We start from the raw sequence: 21,788 nt of genomic DNA, 5'->3' as shown, positions 1-21,788 counted from the left end.
GGCATATTAATAGAGTTTTGAGTAATTTATTTAAACTGCAATACAGAAACAGCCTAAGGGGCTAGAAATGTTGATAGCTGAGAAAACTGCTTAGGCAAAGACTGTAGCTTGGTAAAGTTATGTTTTAGTTACTAGAACATGTGTTATTTTTGTTTTGTTTGTAACCATCCCTGTCTCTCATTTTCTCTTGCTTGGTATCACAAATCTATGTTGTTTATTAATGAATTTATTTTTGTTTTATTATAAATTCACCCAGTGCTGTTACACTGAAGTAAGGCATTCATCCTCAGTTGAACCAGCAGGCTGGTGTGTAATCTGTCTCCTTGGAGACAGTGGCCCGACTAATTTCTGAGTGGTGTCTGGACTAGACACTGCAGAGAGATGTCTCTGGGGAACTCAGAAACTGGGGTTCACTGCATGTTACCTTGAGGGTTAGGTTTAGACTGGCAAATTCTTGAGGCGTTTGTTGGCGAGACCAACCGACTGGTGTGGCAGGGATCTCTCACAGTTTAAGCTCTGCCAAAGCTCTCACCTGCAGAGGCAGAGGGGTAACAGTGGCTTACGGTTCTGGGCACCTCGAGAAAGCATCACTTTAGAAAGAACCCCATTAGTCCAACTGGTTGGTTCTCCGCACAGGAGTTAATCTTACCCTGTGAAATGAAGCAAAGTGCAATTTCACAATATATACACACACATTTGTTTTGAAAGTTAAAGAAGACACTGCACATTTTTTCTTACAAACATATAAATTATTTTATTTACAAAGCCATGTTACAAAAAAAATAATAATAAAGCAAAAAACAAAAAAATACAATCGCTCACTAGAGAATATCTCCAGGCCCGGTGTTGAACCATGGCAGTATCAATCAGATACATGTTTGTTCTGTTTTTCCTTTTTTAAAACTGTAAGCCATAGAATTTACTATTTACACCTACTTTAGACATTTATTCTGCTTACAATTATCACAAGCATGGAATGAATTCTATTTGATACTGCTAACACAGAAAGGTGCAGGACAAAGAATGAAAATACTTAGTGTTACAAAATATGGACTGTAGAAAAGAAATTGACTGTACAAGTATGGCATTATTTTTTTAGAATGATTGGACATGCTTTCTTCAAAAGTTTTCTGGAAAAATTTCTAAAATCTGAAGTAGGAAAGCACAATATAGCAGGTGCAAATTCATTTCTGTGCAACAACAGTTATTTAATATACCCCATGACTGACCAGCTATGCAAAACCCACAGAGTTTTGTTAAAGTGCCATGGGTCAACAGCATAACAAAATATAAGGTGTAAATAGAAAAATTTCATTTTTTTTCTTTTTTTAAAACAATAGTTCACTGAGAATCAGCAATAATAGAATATGCTGTATAAACTATTCTCTACAAAGGTCGATCAGCACTATTTACAATTGTTACAACGATACAAAAGAAGGCATACAAGTTATCCAAGTCGCTTTTTAAATTTTTTTTATGGCTGACGGGCCTATGCATTGCGTATGTCTAACAACCAAAGCTTCTGAGCCTATATTGCTGGAAACAAATCACAAGATCTTCAGGCAAATGAGGGAGAAAAAGAACGGCTGAGTGAATGCTACACTAATAATGCATTATAGGCTGGTCCAGTTTATATCCATTTTTAAAAATGTTTATTTCCATTTCACTTTTCAGGCTGAAGTTTTTAATACATATAAAATCAAATAATGCTTCTTTAATGAAGGGAGAAATACCATGGGGTTTTCACTTGACACTTAGCTTTCACCAAATGCTGTCAGGCCTAAGCCAGTTGAAAAAAAATTTAAGCAGCATTCAAAGGTTCGTCTCCAGGTTCCAGCTTTCCAATTAAAAGATGCATGTAAAGAGCTAAAAGTCCTTAAAACGACTGAATTACTCCTTCAGTCACTGACAAGCTTTATTTCTCAGAAGCAGCCACGGAATCCCACAAGCACTATTTTCCCTCTGGAAGCAGAGGGACACTTCATCAATTACAGAGGGTAACTTTGTTACTAAGATTTTTAAATTCCTGCAGTTTTACAACTCAAAATAAATTAAACAACAACATAGTTCTGCTTCTAAAACTGAACAAGACAAAAATTGTGCAAAAATAACAAAGATATGTACACATTTTTCAGTCTGAAGAAATGGTCAATAAAAACATAATTCAAAGAACATTTTAAAAATATAAAACATTGCTTAAACTTTCCTACATTTCATACTGTTTCTGAAACTATTCTGGTCAGCTAGCTCCGAAATATAGTAAAACATAAATTATTACAAAATTAACACTATAAAAATTTACTTTAGGAATATCTTCTAAACTTTTTTCAAAGGGTCTAGCCTCATTTACAATTCCTTAAACATTTTATAGTTCTTAAAATCTGCCTTAAGCCTTCTTTTTTAAAAAAAGAAAAAAGTAATCTCCTTACTATCTGCAGTCTCTCCTTTCCCCAAGATGTAAATAAACCAGCATATAAGTGCACTTTTAACACTGTAGAAATAAAAATGAACTCCTCTGTACTAATGTTCCAGTACCTGGTATCAATTTTCTGATTATAAAATCTACATTTTATATAAAAAAAAATCAGTAATCCTATAAGAAACACTGTCAGTGCAATTCTATTGATGCAAACCAATCTGTTCAACTCCTGTCCTTGCAAACCCAAATTGTTTAATGAAGCAAATTAGTAGTATGATTTTAGGGGTCACAACTCCCATCACGATATGGGGAATTTTAATGTTGCGTTCCTACTAACTTTAGCAGGAGTTAGATGTGTAAATCCTCCATGTGTTGATTGGAGTACAGACTCCTTAAGAGTCATGAAGTCAATGGGAGTTATGGGTGCTGAGCATCCATCAAGATTAGTTCTTAAAGTTGCAATGCCCCAGTTGTTACAAACTGCTGAGAAATGCACTAGGTAATTTTTTTTTATCCATAAGACAAGCATAAATCCAGAGATTACTGTAGTTTGTAATTAATGACAACACTTTTTGGGGACAATTTAAAATCCAAGACATGAATTAGATTATTTTGGAATGTCCACTGTTACTGTTGTAAGAAACAAAGGGAGCAAAGCAACATTAATAGCTTGAGAAGGCATGAGACAGAACAAAGCAGAATGCACAGATCAGTGGCAAATACAAGCGAGAAACTAAACAATCCACTATTATAGCAGTTTTCTGTAAATTTCATTTAGAACCACAAACTGATAAAAGGTTAAATCCACCTGCAGGACACAGAAAATAAAAACTCTGTGTTGTAGGGTTGCTGAGAGCTAGAGATTATAGGCTGGTTCCTTTTCCTTGCTATGGAAGAGTCCTTATCCTACCAGTCCGATTTGATGTCTTCTAAAAGAGAAACCAGAGCCAGTTTCAAAACCATGAAACATTTCCCAGTACACGCGCTTGTTCATTCAATACTGTAACAACTTTAATAATGCACCTGCTGCTGAAAAGGCTAAAAAAGGAATTTGTTTTTCTTAAATCTTGTAACAAGTAAAGTTTAATCTCTTTTGAGAAATAAACTCATTACATTAGACTCCAGTGAAAAGAAGCTGTATCAAATATGCTGTATGTTTCCATGTTTCTGTGTGTAGGGTTTAAAAAAAAAAGATTCAGCGATACACTGACTTAATGAACACAAGAATCAGGGCAAATGTGAAATAACAAACAGGAGGCAGATCTAAAGAATCTTTTCCTTATACATCACATCTCCACTAGCCTTAGGCAGAAAAGTTGCTGTAATCCCAAATGACATACAGTGCATTGTCACCTCTTACTATAGTGATCTGGTTATACATATTAAAAAACCATAATGAGGGATTGAAATATTAAAACATTCAGGTACCTAAAAATATTACAAAGACAAAAAAAAAGAGATTAATTATAAATCTAATGCAGGGATGGATGTTATGGCCAGTAATTCTGGGGAAGTCTGCTTTTAGTTCGCAGCTGACATTAACAGGTAGAAGACATTTTCATGTAAAGTCATCACTTTACCAACTCCATTATGGTTTATTAAAAACTACACAGTGCGGGCTACTGTGACAATATCCTGATTGCTGCAACTTTCAGATACCAGATCAGTTTATGTAATTGACAAAAATCTTACAAAGAGACATTGCCATATAGCATAAACCTAATATCTGACTTCCAGAGCACTCTGTTGCCAATTCATATTATCAATATTAACCCCAATCATTCAAAAACTCTGAGTCAGGCCCCACTAAATCATGAGGTTTAAAAACAACAATATAGTTTGGTTTATTTGCGTTTAGGGTTCATGTTTTCAAGCTTCAGCTGTCACTGTGAGGGCTAGAACCTTACTTTTTTTTAAAATGAAAGCTCAGATTTTCACTCAGTGACTAACAGCTGGGGCTTTAGAAAAATCACCAAATATTGCAGTGCTTGATAAGACTGTAAGAGCTGGCAACAGTGTAATAGCTTCTGTTTATGTACGACTGCCACAAAATCAATGTTTTGTACTCTTGGGTTCTCACTGGTGGATCCAGTACAGTAGTTAACTAACAAGCGTTATTCCTAGGGTTGTGTATAGATGATGCAGCTGAATAAACAAAACAGGAATTGCCCCTTGAATCAACCAAAAATCTGTATTATGCCTTGTAACAGCTTTTGCCCCTGACTGCTGTTGGCATTTGGATGTCATTATCTCAAAAATAAAAGCCAGTGTGCAAAGAGAGATTTTCCAATGCATTTATTTATTATTAGTAGTTCTTCCTCCATGTACTTCCTCCTTTAAATCAGCAAGCAAGAGGGAATAAATTATTTTATTTTAGGTCATATTTTGGCAGTTCATCTCTAGATGATGGTGATTCAGATTATTGTCAATGGGGGAAAATGATACAAACTATCAGCATTAGGATTATCACTATTTCTGTTGTTTGTTTCTCTCCTCCCTTGTCTACACGGGGAAAATTGACCAGCATTGACTGCTTTGTGAGTGGCATTCATATTCCTGAATAAAGTCACTTCTGTTCTGGAGGAGACGGTCCATATGGGGAATAGCTATGGGGGAATATCTTATCCTTCTCTAGGGACTTGATACAGTGGGAAAGCTTGTGTCTTCCAATGACCCTGAGAGCTAGGCTGGTGGGAGTTTAACTCCTGGTAGGGCTGTCCAAGCTGGACATGTCAAAGGGTAGGGACCAAATGAAAAGCAGTCGACAGGTCCTCCACGTTGAACAACAGGCCAACAACCTGCCCTCTCAAACAAGCTGCGTTATACAAACACAACAAGGTAGTCATTCCAGCAAAGAGTATGATAGAGAGGGATGGCAGAGCATTGTTCATGCCCTGAGCGATGTCTGATGGTGTGGGAAGGACTCAGATTCAGAGTGGTTTGTATGGCTATGACAGTCAATTTCCTTGTGTAGACAAGCCCTTGTCTCCTCCTCTCTAACATTTCCTCTGTCCTACTACTCTTTGCTGTAACTGCATCAGCCTAGTCAGTTTCCTTTTGCAGTGAGTTTTGTGTGTAAAGCACTGTTTCAGTTGCTGCTGGCTGGTGTTCCACCACATCAGAGACAGCTGGCCAGGCAAACAACAAATTGATTGGGCTGTGGTGTGCGTGGCCAACAATATGCAGGAAACTCACCATTCATACACACTTTGGGAGCGATAAACTGCTGCAAAAAGAATCTTAATGAGGGGGAAAAAATCTAATATTAATTTATAAAAGGAGGATTAAATCTACAGAGGACAAAGATTAAAAATATAATTTAATACATAAAACGATTCAAACATTACTTGACAGAGTATCTGGTATTTGACTACTTAAGTGCACTTTTGCTTAGAAAACAACAACCGCAAAACTTACTTGTCTGTTGTGTACTGGGTTTGATGTACTTGAAGGACTGGATTGTGACAAAGCTACACTGCTATTTTTTCCAATCTGAAAGACATTAATTGAATAGTATTGAAAGGCACATTGTTGTCAGATGCATGGAAAGCCTGTATTGGCCTTGTTTTCTTTCATGTTGAAAACACCTTTTACATTTATTTAGAAAACAGAGGTAACATTGCTACTGTCTATTGAAAAACAAATTTCTTTAGATATATTCCTAGTGATCTCAGTGAACCTGTTAAGGCAGGCAAATGTAGTTACACTTCACAAAGCACATAAGAAACACTAACTGGAACAGTATGGGACAGAAAAACAACAAATCAGACGGACCCTCTGTCTAGCTTGTAGTGACTCGACTTTGACTTGTGGGCTACAAGCTGATTTCAGACTGATGCACTGGGCTGCAGCTAATCTATTGCAGCACCTCAAGCTAGTGGACACATTGCAAAGGCATCAAGCTGCTGAGTCTTCAGTAATCCTTTGGATTTCTGACCTCAACATTTATTACATTTTGCTGTGTGTCTTGGTCAACCTCCAGTACTTGTCCCTGTGAATCTGCAGCCCTAACAGCTGCAAATGGGAAGTGCTGTATTATACTCTGTTACCTCTGACTGTTGTGTAGGGGTACACTTATGACTATTTTGATTACACTGTTGAATTTTAGAATGGAGGAAGATACTTTGCATACCCCTAGTTTAATGTTTACACCCTTAAACCGCTTTTGTTATGCGTTGTCTAACAAAATCCTTTTAAAGTATAGTCAAGGTTGTGGCTTTTGCTTCTGTTTTTTGTATAGTTTATTCTACATATTAATCACCCACTGCGTAAAGCAAGGTATCCCAATGCCCCTTAAGTTCCTTTCCTTGTTTTTAGCTTCAGTTTGCATCCTGAGTCTGTTACTTTCATAAATAGGTTTGTTGCATCCATTCCTTTATATTGTACCTTTCAGCATTATAGACTCTTTACAGACCCTTGCAATTGCTTCTTTTCTAGCTATTTCTCATAGATATATATGTTGTCTCAACTGCACAGAGCCCTCTCTGTCATGTTTGTTGTTTCCTTCTACATGTTTATTTCCCTGTACAGAGTATCAAAGCCATAACACATGTTGATTCAGAGCAAATCCTTCCCTCTGCTAGTTGGTCAGAGGAAAAAGGGAAGAGAGCATTTTTCAATCAGACTGACATGGTCCTTCTACGGTGCACAAGAAGGTATAGCCAGATTCATTTATTAGCCCAGTGGACAGGGAGTTTGCATTGCACTTGAGGAGAGGGACACTTACATGCTTTCTTCTATATACGTTGTATTAGCCTGCTCACCTACTCAATGCTTCCTTCTGCCTCCATCTACTGGGGCAGGGTTGTTTAATGGTAAGGCGTGTTTTTGCACAGAATATGTTAGAATGTCTGATTATAAAAAGAGTGATGGAAAAGGTATTAAATCTCTTCTCCATGTGCCCCATAACTGGGGATTATGATCCATATTATACCATGCCTTACAGTGCCTGGATTCAGTGGGCTGAGCTACGGACACTGCTTCACGATTCTATCCATAGCATGCTTTCTGTTTAACTCTGACCCCGTTAGTTATTTTCAAATGGTCTGAAAAGGGTTTCAAATGTGGGGAAGTTGTGTGTGTATGAGAGTATGAGGTAGACACAGCTAAGAGAAGACAAACTATGAACCTGATCTGTGTGTCCAAATGAGCTGTGTTTGGTGCCGGATGCAGGGGGAGGGTAGGGCAGGGCAGAAAGGTAGTTTCAAGCCACCTTTCTAATCCCTCATATGCTGCGGCTGGCTGGGTCCTGGTTTGGACTCTGGCATAACAGTGCAGGTGTCTGGGGATTGCTAGAGCACACTCTGCTCAGTCCACCCTGCCCTGCCTTGGTACACCCTTGTGCTGGGATTGGGAGGCTCAGAGCACGTGGGATAGAGCTGGCTACATGGAATGACACCATTTGAAATCTTTCCTATACAAAGAGTATCATCAGCTGCTTGATATGGGCAGCACAAAGCCTCCAGAAACCAGTGCAGAGGATCTGACCCCAGGAGTGTAAATTTGCAGTGAGATCACTTTACTGGACCACAGAGTTTTTTTGAGAGTCAGTGCAACGTAATGTGTAGACACACATTTAGATAAAATTTAGTCAAAATATTATTATAAAATTGTCCATGGCACATCCCAGGGTTTGCATGGATGCCAGTGCTCTGTTAGGTTTTTCTCTCTCTCTGTATATATTATACCATGCCTTACAGTGCCCTAGCAGTGCAGTATACAGGCATTTATAACCACTCAGTACTGGGGAATGTTGTCTTTTTAAGCCTCAGGAGCATTTTCTCTGAGGATGCAGGGATCACATATGCTTATCCTGGATTGGTACTGGTGTGTGGCTGACAAACACGTTTGGAACAGGTAATTTACCAGAGCAATGAATTTCATTGTCAAACCGTCTCGATTTTATAACATTCATTGGGGAAGAAGCAAAGGTCTCTCTCCTGAGTGGAGTGAGACACACACTGAAGATCAGTGACTGTTTCCTTTTCCTTACTGCTCATGGCAGAAGGGATATGAGAGTGTATGGGGTTGGTCAGAGTTGAGTTGGGTTTTTACCAGCTTTGTGGCCTTTTTCCCTTTTCCCCCAGGTCCTATCTTTTGTTGTTTGTCCACTCCACACATTTATCAGGGCTTGGTCTTTGTCTCAGTCCTACCTGTTCATGACATTAACCTTTAACATTAACCATTAACCTTTTTCCTCGGGGCTGTTTTGACTCAATCTTGGTGCCTCTATGCACGTTATCCAAAACAAGTCCTCTCTTTTACTCGTATCAGAGACAAGTCTGACGTATGGTTACAGACCTTCCCAGTACTGCATGCAGATAACCAGTGCCTGACATCTACAGTCACTAATGGAATAAGCTGAGCGTATGGGTTGTTTACAGAGTACTGCAACATGTAAACACTTTTCCTAGCCACTGAAGGCATCATCATGTCAAGTCCACAGCAGGGAGTTATAGGATACTATCAGGAGAATGATATGAAAAATTCATTATAGCTAATTTTCAAATTAAATTAAGGTCCGTTTAACTCCTCCCCCACTTACAACGCTTTGAACTGGTAAGTCTTTTCATTGGTATGTCTCATTGCTCTTTACAATGGTGGGTGATCATTATGTCCCCATTTTACAGATGAGGAAACAGGCATTGAGAGGCGTGGTGACTTGTTCTAGGGCAGGGGTCCCCAATGCAGTGCTCGTGGGTGCTGCGGTGCCTGTGGGTGCCATGGCACCTGTGAGGGCATTTTTGTGCGTCCGCAGGACGCCCCACTGCCGAAATGCCACCGAGAAGAGTTGCCGTTTCTTAGCGGCATTTCGGCGGGGGCGCTTCTCCTTGCTGCCGCTTTTTGGCGGCAGGGTGTCTGGCGCCCGCCACAGTCTTCTGGGAATAGCAATATGCCTCTGTCCTCTGGTGAGTCAGTGGCACATCTGGGAGTAGAACCCAGGGCTCTTGACTCCCATTCATTTAATGCTCCTGCGAATGTGATAACACAGGAGACGGAATCCTTGGTGTATAAACAGAACAGATTAACCATGTGGTTGCAGCAGCATGAGCTTCCTCACACAGCTCTGCTGGTAGTGCTTAACCCTGACATGGAGGGATTACTTCCAAGAGTGGGAGGGTAGTTCAGAGTCACAGCCCGTCTGGTCCATGGCACTCTACTGTGATGAGTAATAAAAGGGTTCCAGTCATGGTGGTGCTTTCTTGGTGATAGGGGTAACTTTACACAGGAATTAGAGTGAGGCCAGCTATCAGTTTATTCCACATATAAACCGGTCTATTTCACAGCCATTAAAAGGTAAAGCTTTCAGATATTGCCTCCCTGGGCCAGATTTGAGGTAGATGTGAAGAGCTCCACACCCTATCACCAGTCACCTGAGCCCTTCAGTGCCCTGCCCCTTGCTCTCTTATTATAAGGGGAGACCTACAAAATGCCAACTCTACATCAGGGAACAGCAGCAAGATTCCCAGTAACACTAATCTGTCGTAGAATTCTAGAAACACAAATACTGTAAGAACACAGCCTGTCAAGATTCAATCCAGCTTTAAACTGGCTTTGAACTTTTCCAACAGAAGACCTCATCCCCCAGCTTTTTCAATAGTCACACGTGAGGCGAATAAAGTTATTCAGTTGCTATATTTAGGTAGTTACAAGTTTAGATTTGTATGTAACATAAATACATGCAGTATGTAATGTGCACAGTCTTTATTATGTACCCATACTTCTGCCTCCTTGTTGCAAAGATGATTAGTTGCCAGTTACACTGAGCTCCATCATAATCACCTATAGTGTACTTAGTTCCCAAGGTAATGTTTTAAAGTGGAACTGTAATTACACTTATATAAATATTGTATGATGCTTAAATATCCATGTTCCTAAGACATTTATTCCATGTACTTAACCTCTTACTCTAGGGAAGTTTATCGGTACATATTAGTCTCACATTTACAAATATTCAGATAAGACAGGCCCTATGGTTCATATTATTTTGTTGTTTTACATAGTGCCATCCTTGTGCGTGGTGCTTTACAATAATAATATTACTTCAACAGTGCTTCACATATTCAAAGCAATGTACAAATATTAACTAATCCTCACAACATCCTTGGGAGGTAGTTTAGTACTATCCTCATTTGACAGCTTAGGGCAGTGGTTCTCAACTTTTCCAGACTACTCCTTTCAGGAGTTTGATTTGTCTTGTGTACCCCAAGTTTCACCTCACTTAAAAGCTACTCGCTTACAAAATCAGATGTAAAAATACAAAAGTGTCACAGAACTGAAAAATAGTTCACTTTTTCATTTTGTCTGTATGAAATTTTAGTTTGTACTGACATTGCTAGTGCTTTTTATGTAGCCTGTTCTAAAACTAGGCAAATATCTACATGAGTTGATGTACCCCCTGGAAGATCTCTGTGTACCCCCAGGGGTACGTGTACCCCTGGTTTGAGAACCACTGGCTTAGGAGACTGAAGCACAAGTGAAAGTGCAAGGTCACACACCAACTCAGTGAGAGAGCTGGGATTAGAACTCAGGACTTCCCAAGTTTGACCCCCACATTCATTTCTTCAAACCATGCTACTTACTGACACTCAGGCAGAAGGTGACAAGTCCCTGCTCCCAAGATCTTATGTGTACCAATATTCTGTAATAACATCATCTATAGTCTGACTTTCCTCCCTTTTGAGATATTAAAAGTTTCTTGTATCTAAGGCATCCCAGTATTTTGGGGGCACATATTTCAAAAGCACTGGCATGGAGATGGGAAGCTAAGGCTGATATATAGGGTGTTCCAATGATTGTCTGGGGATGAAGTTAAATCCAGGCCACTTGGACAGAGCTAAATGCCTAAGCTATGTTGTCATAAATATAAAGGGAAGGGTAAACCCCTTTGAAATCCCTCCTGGCCAGGGGAAAGCTCCTCTCACCTGTAAAGGGTTAAGAAGCTAAAGGTAACCTCGCTGGCACCTGACCAAAATGACCAATGAGGAGACAATATACTTTCAAAAGCTGGGAGGAGGGAGAGAAACAAACGGTCTGTGGGTCTGTCTATAGTTTGTCTTTGTCGGGGATAGACCAGGAATGGAGTCTTAGAACTTTTAGTAAGTAATCTAGCTAGGTATGTGTTAGATTATGATTTCTTTAAATGGCTGAGAAAAGAATTGTGCTGAATAGAATAACTATTTCTGTCTGTGTATCTTTTTTGTAACTTAAGGTTTTGCCTAGAGGGGTTCTCTATGTTTTTGAATCTAATTACCCTGTAAGATATCTACCATCCTGATTTTACAGGGGGGATTTCTTCATTTCTATTTACTTCTATTTTTTATTAAAAGTATTCTTGTAGGACACTGAATGCTTTTTCATTGTTCTCAGATCCAAGGGTTTGGGTCTGTGGTCACCTATGCAAATTGGTGAGGTTTTTTATCCAACATTTCCCAGGAAAGGGAGGGGTGCAAGTGTTGGAAGGATTGTTCATTGTTCTTAAGATCCAAGGGTCTGGGTCTGTAGTCACCTAGGCAAATTGGTGAGGCTTTTTACCAAACCTTGTCCAGGAAGTGGGGTGCAAGGTTTTGGGAAGTATTTTGGGGGGAAGGACGCGTCCAAACAGCTCTTCCCCAGTAACCAGTATTAGTTTGGTGGTAGTAGCGGCCAGTCCAAGGACAACGGGTGGAATATTTTGTACCTTGGGGAAGTTTTGACCTAAGCTGGTAAAGATAAGCTTAGGAGGTTTTTCATGCAGGTCCCCACATCTGTACCCTAGAGTTCAGAGTGGGGGAGGAACCTTGACATATGTGATCAACCACAAATGAAAAACCATGCCATTATCCCCCGCAAAGAAATAAAATTATCCATTTTCAAAAGCCAAAATAAAGAATCTCTTCGTAGGTTATGTAATTATTGTAGCTCTACTGGTAGCAGGAGAGAGAAAATATATAATGGTGCCCCCCTTGGGGCTTTTCACTCTGCCCACTACACCAGTCTGAGAGCCCTATTCGTCCTCTTTTCCCATTTCTGTGCTGCTCCTATGTATGGAATGCCCTTCCCAAACCATCCTCTATTCATTCATGTTCCCTTTAAAATCTCACTTCTGCAATGTCCAAATGGAGGGAGAGTTTTCATTTAAAACAAAACAAAAAGCCTCACGCAAAGCTATCCCCATTTCTGGGTTTTGCAGTTGTCTTGTCTTCTACAGCTCTCTCTCCTCTCTAGACCAGTGGTTTTCAACCTTTTTTCATTTGCAGACCCCTAAACAATTTCAAATGGAGGTGCAGACCCTTTGGAAATCTTAGACATAGGGGTCCGCAGACCACAGATTGAAAACCACTGTTCTAGACTGAAACCCCGCATGGAAGGGACTAGCTTTGTGTGCACTGCATACAAATAATAAATCATAATAAAAGTTTTATCGGTATGCATTTGGCCACAATTTATTTATTCTCACACCTTACACTTTTGCCCTCATATGGTGCCATTTTCTCCAAGGATTTCAAAGTTCTATAATTAGTGGCAATTCTCCATCCTAGATTTAGGTGGGCCATCGTCACCGACTTTATTTGATTCTGTTTATTTAGATATTTAAAACCTGCATTGAATTCAGTGCTCTGAGCACATGCACATTAAAACAATAACCAACTGCTCAGTAAAGGTGCTTTGGAAATTGCCTCATACATCTCTGCTTTAGCTACCAGAATGTTCAATGAAATGCCCTCCATGGAGGTTCTGCTGCTTTGGAGCCCTCTGGTGGAATCTGTGTTACATACAATCCGTGGCAACAAAGCAAGTTCAGGGGGGAAACTGTGCTGTTAAACAGCCATGAATGGTGCACAGAACTGTGATTAAGATGAATTTATTTTACTTTGACTTAAGTTTTCTTACTTCTGATCGGGAATCAGCATCAGGGATCCAAGGGTGGCTGTACCATTGTTTCAATGTAAGCAAAAAAGAAAAAAGCTTCTGACCACACCCTGCCTCCCCACTGAAAAATGTAAATACTACCATTTGATAGATGGTGAAGACACAGGCAGTTCACAGATCAGGCACAGAAGTTTGATGATTTGCCTAAGGTCACAAAGCAAATCAGTGACAGATCTGGGAGGAACCAGACCCAAGCAACAGAACTTCAAGGGACTGACAATCAGCTACCTGCTCTAAGAGACAAACTGTTCAGAATTTGTCACCCAATTAAAGTGGAAAGGGAAAACCCCTTAACATTACTATTTATAAAAGCAATTAAAATCAAATGAAGATACAGGTTATTGTGGAAATAAATGCTAATTTTACAAATACCAGCTCAATGTATTAAAATAGCTATAGTAATTAACTAGTGTATCACAACCTTTTCAATACCATGACCCCATGTTACAATAGAAATAGCACTGGGTTCCCAAACTACCATCTATCCATAAAGAGAGAGAGTATGGCCATAACTCTTCCCTCGCTCCCCCAGCCTTTTTTGTGACCCCCGACGGTGAGAACCCATGAACTAGTTTATACCACATGGAGTTTCTTTTAACAAGTAAAAAAACCGAGGCGTACTTGTGGCACCTTAGAGACTAACAAACTTATTTGGGCATAAGCTTTTGTGGGCTAAAACCCACTTCATCGGATGCATGCAGTGGAAAATACAGTAGGAAAATATATATACACAGAGAACATGAAAAAATGGATGTTGCCATACCAACTGTAATGAGACCAATCAATTAAGGTGGGCTATTATCAGCAGGAGAAAAAAAACCTTTTGTAGTGATAATCAGGATGGCCCAACAGTTGACAAGAAGGTGTGAGTAACAGTAGGGGAAAAAAATTAGCATGGGGAAATAGTTTTTACTTTGTGTAATGACCCATCCCCTCCCAGTCTCTATTCAAGCCTAATTTAATGGTGTCCAGTTTGCAAATTAATTCCAATTCTGCAGTCTCTCGTTGGAGTCTGTTTTTGAAGTTTTTTTGTTGGAGAATTGCGACTTTTAGGTCTGAAATTGAGTGACCAGGGAGGTTGAAGTGTTCTCTGACTGGTTTCTGAATGTTATAATTCTTGATGTCTGATTTATGTCCATTTATTCTTTTGCGTAGAGATTGTCCGGTTTGGCCAATGTACATGGCATTGCTGGCACATGATGGCATATATGGCAGGTGAACGAGCCTCTTATGGTGTGGCTGATGTGATTAGGTCCTATGATGGTGTCCCTTGAATAGATATGTGGACAGAGTTGGCAACAGGGTTTGTTGCAAGGATAGGTTCTTTGGTTTGTGTTTTTGTTGTGTGGTGTGTGGTTGCTGGTGAGTATTTGCTTCACGTTGGGTGGCTGTCTGTAAGCGAGGACTGGCCCGTCTCCCAAGACCTGTGAGAGTGAGGGATCGTCCTTCAGGATAGGTTGTAGATCCTTGACAATGTGCTGGAGAGGTTTTAGTTGGGGGCTGAAAGTGACGGCTAGTGGCGTTCTGTTACTTTCTTTGTTGGGCCTGTCCTGGAGTAGGTGACTTCTGGGTACTCTTCTGGCTCTGTCAATCTGTTTTTCACTTCAGCAGGTGGGTACTGTAGTTTTAAGAATGCTTGATAGAGATCTTGTAGGTGTTTGTCTCTGTCTGAGGGGTTGGAGCAAATGCGGTTGTATCTTAGAGCTTGGCTGTAGACAATGGATCGTGTGGTGTGGTCTGGATGAAAGCTGGAGGCATATAGGTAAGTATAGCGGTCAGTAGGTTTCCGGTATAGGGTGGCGTTTATGTGGCCATCGCTTATTAGCACTATAGTGTCCAGGAAGTGGATCTCATGTGTGGACTGGTCCAGGCTGAGGTTGATGGTGGGATGGAAATTGTTGAAATCATGATGGAATTCCTCAAGGGCTTCTTTTCCATGGGTCCAGATGATGAAGATGTCATCAATGTAGCGTAAGTAGAGGGGCATTAAGGGACGAGAGCTGAGGAAGCGTTGTTCTAAGTCAGCCATAAAAATGTTGGCATACTGTGGGGTCATGCGGTTACCCATAGCAGTGCCGCTGACTTGAAGGTATACATTGTCCCAAAATGTGAAACAGTTGTGGGTGAGGACAAAGTCACAAAGTTCAGCCACCAGGTTTGCCGTGACATAATCAGAGATACTGTTCCTGATGGCTTGTAGTCCATCTTTGTGTGGAATGTTGATGAAGAGGGCTTCTACATTCATAGTGGCCAGAATGGTGTTTCCAGGAAGATCACCGATGGATTGTAGTTTCCTCAGGAAGTCAGTGGTGTCTCAAAGATAGCTGGGAGTGCTGGTGGCGTAGGGCCTGAGGAAGGAGTCTACATAGCCAGACAATCCTGCTGTCAGGGTGCCAATGCCTGAGATGATGGGGCGTTCAGGATTTCCAGGTTTCTGGATCTTGGGTAGCAGACAGAATACCCCTGGTCATGATTCTAGGGGTCTGTCTGTGCAAATTTGTTCCTGTACTTTTTCAGGGAGTTTCTTGAGCAAATGGTGTAGTTTCTTTTGGTAACCCTCAGTGGGATCAGAGGATAATGGCCTGTAGAAAGTGGTGTTGGAGAGCTGGCTAGCAGCCTCTTGTTCATATTCCGACCTATTCATGATGACGACAGCACCTCCTTTGTCAGCCTTTTTGATTATGATGTCAGAGTTGTTCATGAAGCTGTGGATGGTGTTCTGTTCTGCATGGCTGAGGTTTTGGGGCAAGTGATGCTGCTTTTCCATAATTTCAGCCCATGCACGTCGGTGGAAGCACTCTATGTAGAAGTCCAGTCTGTTGTTTTGACACCCATTTTTTCATGTTCTCTCTGTGTATATATATCTTCCTACTGTATTTTCCCCTGCATGCATCCGATGAAGTGTGTTTTAGCCCACAAAAGCGTATGCCTAAATATATTTGTTAGTTTCTAAGGTGCAACAAGTAAGTACTCCTTGGTTTTTTTGCTGATACAGACTAACATGGCTACCACTCTGAAACCTTTTAACAAGTTTCTTTTAAGCCCTTTTACTACTTTGTTTTTTGTAATAAGTGCACTGTGGATTGTTCCAACAGTCACAGTATTCTGTGAAAACTACCATTCCATCTCTTTTAAATATGTTGATCTGAATTATTCAATCACGATGTTTAAAGCAGTCACTATGCTTTTCGTGTAATGCATACAATTTAAAAATTATTTGAGCATTAATAAAAACAAATTAGAATGTTTTTAAAACAAATCCACATGTAAAGCGAACTTTCATTCTCCTGGTTCCAACTGTGAAATAAATCTATTTTATTAGCTTTATTGAGTTCACTAATCGAAAAGTTACTGTACACCAGAATAAGGACTGTTGTCTAATAAAGGGGATCCTAACTCGCAGAACCGATGTCGTCACCAGTCTTTGAACAATTCATTTAGGACCCAACCCCCTAAAAAGGGAGTGAATGAGTAGTTCTGCTCAAAGGGGAAAATGAGTTTGGTTTAGGTCAGGAATCAGAAAGATGCTGAGAGCACAAAACAGCCACTGAATCCATGGGCGTGACTGGTACTCTCCACCTTTCAGGAGCAGGCCTTTATTTTACATGTGTTTATGAAAAAAAAACCAAAACGCTCCAAAAGCAAAACATCTGTATATAAAGAAACCAAATCTGATGAGCTGTGCAGTGATGAGCTATACTGAGATAGATTACATATTGAATTTGCATGCACTGTACCAAGCCATGAACAAAGAGCAGGAATTAACTTCTGAAATTAACTTCCCCATCCTTCCCCCTCAATTTGAGATCTAAAACATAAACAGCTAGTTGTAAAGTTGCATTAGAACTGTTATCACTTGTAAAACAAAAATATTTGAATAAAGTATCACAAAGGTGTTTTGCACACTTGAACCTCCTTTCCAGACTGGGTTCAAAACAAATGCAAAAAGGTTTTTGCATCAGCCTAAACAGGAAGTCAGAAGATGAAAAACAGAGTCTGAGACAATTGTAAAACCAGTTCTCTCACAATTCAATACATTTCAAATAAGGCAAACGACCTGCAGAGAAGTAACTGGAAGAATCCCTTACCTGGCGAGAGAGCGAGCTGTTTGGAGGATCTGGCACCGTAGAAATAAGGTTGGCAGTGCTCTTTTTGTGAACACTATTCATACCAGGCATTTTAGTGATTTTACAGGCTTTGCTACTAGTACTAGAGTTTTTACGTTTTTTTCCATCTGATTTGTCAAAAGAAAGGGGTAGAGAAGACACTGCATTATGTGCTGCCAGGGAATGGTCCCCTGAATGGTGCACAAAGGAGGATACAGACAAATTAGAGGAGTCAATACTGCTTACTACCATGCTCATGTGTTTTACTGAGTCAGCTGAGCTACTTGCTAATGAAGTCCGTCCTGAGGGCTCCGATTTGGCACTGAGTGGGCTTGTTCCATTGTTTGTATTGTGTACAGACATACTGTTATAGGAAGATGTAGCCTGATAGGAGTTCAAAGTGGAACTAGAATTCAGGACACAGTTCTTTTTGTGAGACCCTGAAAATGAAGACGAGGAGGATGTCTGCAAAGATAATGAAGAGGAAGAAGACGGTAACTTTTTCTTTTTGTTACTTGAAGATTCATCGCTACGAGACGATAGGTCTTTGACTCTTGAGGATTTGCTGGTTTTTGTTTTGGATGGTTTGTGGCATGGGGAAGGGATGACTGCTGGCACTGGTGACACAGCTGATGGTGCCTTAAAAGTTGAGTCCATGATACTTAAACTTGCAGCCACATGAGGAAAAGCTGTGGTGTGTGACACAATGGAATTCGTATCCGACGCTGTCACAAAGGCTGTGTTCGATAACATGGCTGATGTCATTATGTAAGAAGATGTGATTCTTGAGCTGATGGGTGTTGAAGGAATATACACTGCATTGGGGTTGCTGAAAGGCTGTAAAACCGATGCTGAAAAAGGGGTGGTGATATGTGCTGCTGGAGAAGGCATGGGGCTATCTGCCGCAGGAGGGATTTTCCTAAATATGAAAAAGAAAAACATTGATATTCAGATTTTTTATTTTTCATCCAATCTGATAGGTTCAATTTGAGCAATGCAGATAGGAAGAGTTTTCCTGGATAGATCAAACTACAAAAAAAAAATTCTAATTCTAAATACTATCCCTCGTGACCATGTAAATTTTAACTCCAATACCACAGACTATTTTGTGTCAGTTTAAAATGTCTCTTTTTTAAACGCATAGTTCTAAAGTTAGGTGCTTTGTGATTCAACCTAAAATAAATATGCACACACATTTTATTACTATAATAATTTCCTAAACATGGATCTTAATTTATATTTTCCCAAAGCGTAGTTTCAAATCAGGAGTATTGAGCTGATGCTGAAGGAAGTGGGGGAGTAATACACGGGCCTGAGCAGAGAATTATGCCGCGTAAACTTCCCCAAACAACACTGCTAATGCCTCTTAATCCTGCCTGCAATACACCTGTTAATCTAGATCCAGGCTTCACTTCAGCAAAAAGTGCTAAGTGAAAATTCTGAGTTCAATGTTTCAATTAAATAATTTTATTCCAAATTTAATTTCCTGTTTCCTTCCCCACCTTACAAAATAACCCAGAGATACCACAAAGCTCAATCCCATGACTCTCAACCTCTAACCATAACGTTTAAAAATATTACATTTGTTTTTCTTGAAAGTATTCAAAGGCTGGATTAGTGGGACAATTCAACATTAACCTGAATTTACAGGTCAGATCAACGAGGGGTGGGAGCTGCTGCACTTGGCCAGTTTCTGAGTTGTGAATCACAGGATCGGCGCAGTTAGAAATGCATAGTCCATCACTCTGTCAGTGGAGGATTGTTCCCTATAGCCCATTTTAGGGCTGGCCAGATAGGATTAATCAAATACCTAGTTGATGAATTTCACTGATTTTTGTTGAATAACTTGTCCATTTTTTGTGGTATTTAATCAGCTCTATAGGTGGCTGAATACTATTTGGAGAATATATTATTCAATAATTACCAGGGAAATTAGCTGTCTATATTGAATTTTTTTTTTCCTATTCAGCCAACTCTAGCATACACTTTATTGCTTTATCTAGTCTTACCTTAAGTGTCCCAAGAAATTGGGCTTCTGTCATTTCTTCTGGGAAACTATTACATGGCCTTTTCCTGCCATTCAGCCTAAAGTTTAGCTTTCTTAATCTCATTCAGTTTCTCATAGTTACACTCCTTTGTATAAGCCTCTCTAATACAAGTTTTTTGAGCCATGTTTACACCCTTCAAGGATTAATAGACTCAGTTCTCACTGGCCCCAGAATGGTCACTCAGACAAGTATATATAAAAACCCCCAACGGAGTATTTCCTTATAAAGTAGTTCCGATTCCCTAACTATTCTCATTGATCTTCCCTGAACTACCTCCCTATTTGCAGTATCTGTCTAGAATTGAAGGGCCTAGCACTGAACACAATGCTTATGATAGAGAAGGGGATGGAATTATGCAGAGGCCTGGGAACTAGGAATTAATGAGTGCTAGTCTCAACTCTGCCAGTGACTTGCTGTGTGACCGTGGGCAAGTTGCTTAGCTTCTGTGTGCCTCACTTTCTTCATCTGCAAAGTGGGGGTGATAATTCTTACCCACCTTTGTGAGTAAGATGAAAAGTACTACATGAGTATTATTATTATTATTCTGGGAAACATACTCTCAGCACAGTGCTTTACCTCACCCCCTCATCTCTGCTGCATGATCCATAGCTATGGGACTGCAATAGCATCAGTTCTAGTGTAGTGCTTTACAAATGCCCCTGCTTAGAGGGACTGTAATGCAGTCAGTTGGGGAAGATAAGAAAAGATCGGTCTGGAAGAAGGAGAGAATAAGAAAGGGATACAATTAGGGACCCAGTATCAAGAACTTTCAATGTTATATGGCAAATAAAGTGCTGACAAAATTAACTGAAAAAAGAAATATTAAACATACGTAGAGATTTCATAAAGAGGCTGAGCTAGTATTTGGGTCAAACATTTAAGTTTAGACACTCACTGACTTCAATGGGAGCAGGATGGTGCCTTTTAACATGTTTCACAGTACTGACAGAGGTAGTGATTTTTTTTACGCTTTTCATGGTGTTGCGATGCCAGCGACACACTCTCTCAGCCGCCTGAGTGCTGAATCGCCACATGAACAAACGAGTACCTCCCAAATCTTTTGAGCTTCTATCCTGTGGATCCACAGCTTTACCTTTGGGTGGCAAAATGAACAGCCTCCTCTTCACCTGATAGTAAACTGCTACAGCTACTACTGGAAGATGAGAAACACTTGTGCAGCAAACACCTGCTATCTCCTTCTAACCTCAGCTAGGCAAGAAACTAACCCCAGGGGCAACAAGCCCACTGTTTCCAAACTCCGTCTCCCAGCACAGCAGTCTGATTTCTTCTAGTCTACAAGGTTAGTCAGACAAGCCGAGCTTTAGTATTTCAATAGCAAGATATTTAAATAAAATTAAAACTGGTTGATCTAATACCTGCTATATAATGCCTATAACAGCTCTAATATATGGAGTGACATGAAACATTACAAAGTAATGTAGTTATATTGGATGGAGCATGCACATTGTGCAGTACAATCACGTCTTCAAGTCCCAAGTGCTATTTTTACATTGTTTTCTAAATTCTTAAATTTTTGTAATGCCAGCTATTTTTAATGCATCTGTGCAACTCATGCCCATATGCAGTGCTTAGGACACTGTTGCAAAATATAATGGTGAAATATGTTTAATATTGCATTGCAAATGGACATGTTAAGACCTTAATGCCAATGAGCCTCATGAAACCTGTGTACCGCCATGAATACCTCATGTTAGGAAATCTTGACACACTGGTATCAAGTGCTCACTGACACCATTCCCCTTTATTCCAAACACCTTCAATCTTCTCCAGGGTGGTCACAGATATATAGTTTTCCTTCCAGTTTTGAGGGGAAAGAATGAACAGCATGCAAAGTTGACACCAATGATACTTTGCAGATTGGTCAACAAAGTGTGTTGCTAGCCAAGCAGCACCAGAGAGGAGGACTGGGCTGTAATCCTTATTTTTGTTCAGTATCAGAACAGCCATACTGGGTCAGACCAAAAGTCCATCTTGCCCAGTATCCTGTCTTCCGACAGTGGCCAATGCCAGGTGCCCCAGAGGGAATGAACAGAACAGATAATCATTAAGTGATCCATGCTGTGTAGCCCATTCTCAGCTTCTGGCGAACAGAGGCTAAGGACACTGATGAGGTTCAACAAGGACAAGTGCAGAGTCCTGCACTTAGGACGGAAGAATCCCATGCACTGCTACAGGCTGGGGACCGCCTGACTAAGCGGCAGTTCTGCAGAAAAGGACCTGGGGATTACAGTGGACGAGAAGCTGGATATGAGTCAATAGCGTGCCCTTGTTGCCAAGAAGGCT

At 40.2% G+C, this 21,788-nt stretch overlaps 1 protein-coding gene across 7 annotated transcripts in view; it reads right to left on the bottom strand.

The window, feature by feature from the left end:
• Positions 1 to 725: 725 nt before the first annotated feature.
• The window catches only part of ATXN7L1 (ataxin 7 like 1), a 197,942-nt gene continuing 176,879 nt past the window's right edge, over positions 726 to 21,788 (bottom strand). For all 7 annotated transcript variants that reach the window (XM_073328479.1, XM_073328480.1, XM_073328481.1 and 4 more), the window contains 3 exons: positions 17,419 to 18,355; positions 5,837 to 5,911; positions 726 to 3,348 (listed from right to left, as the gene is read on the bottom strand). In XM_073328479.1, coding sequence (XP_073184580.1) covers positions 3,307 to 3,348; positions 5,837 to 5,911; positions 17,419 to 18,355 — 1,054 coding nt within the window. In that variant the 3' untranslated portion in view covers positions 726 to 3,306. The remainder of the gene's footprint in view (positions 3,349 to 5,836; positions 5,912 to 17,418; positions 18,356 to 21,788) is intronic.

This window comes from Lepidochelys kempii, chromosome 1 (assembly GCF_965140265.1).
Source record: "Lepidochelys kempii isolate rLepKem1 chromosome 1, rLepKem1.hap2, whole genome shotgun sequence".
NCBI classification, from domain to species: domain Eukaryota; kingdom Metazoa; phylum Chordata; order Testudines; family Cheloniidae; genus Lepidochelys; species Lepidochelys kempii.
Note: the sequence above shows the minus strand (reverse complement) of the source record. Positions and strands in the feature narration are given on the sequence as shown.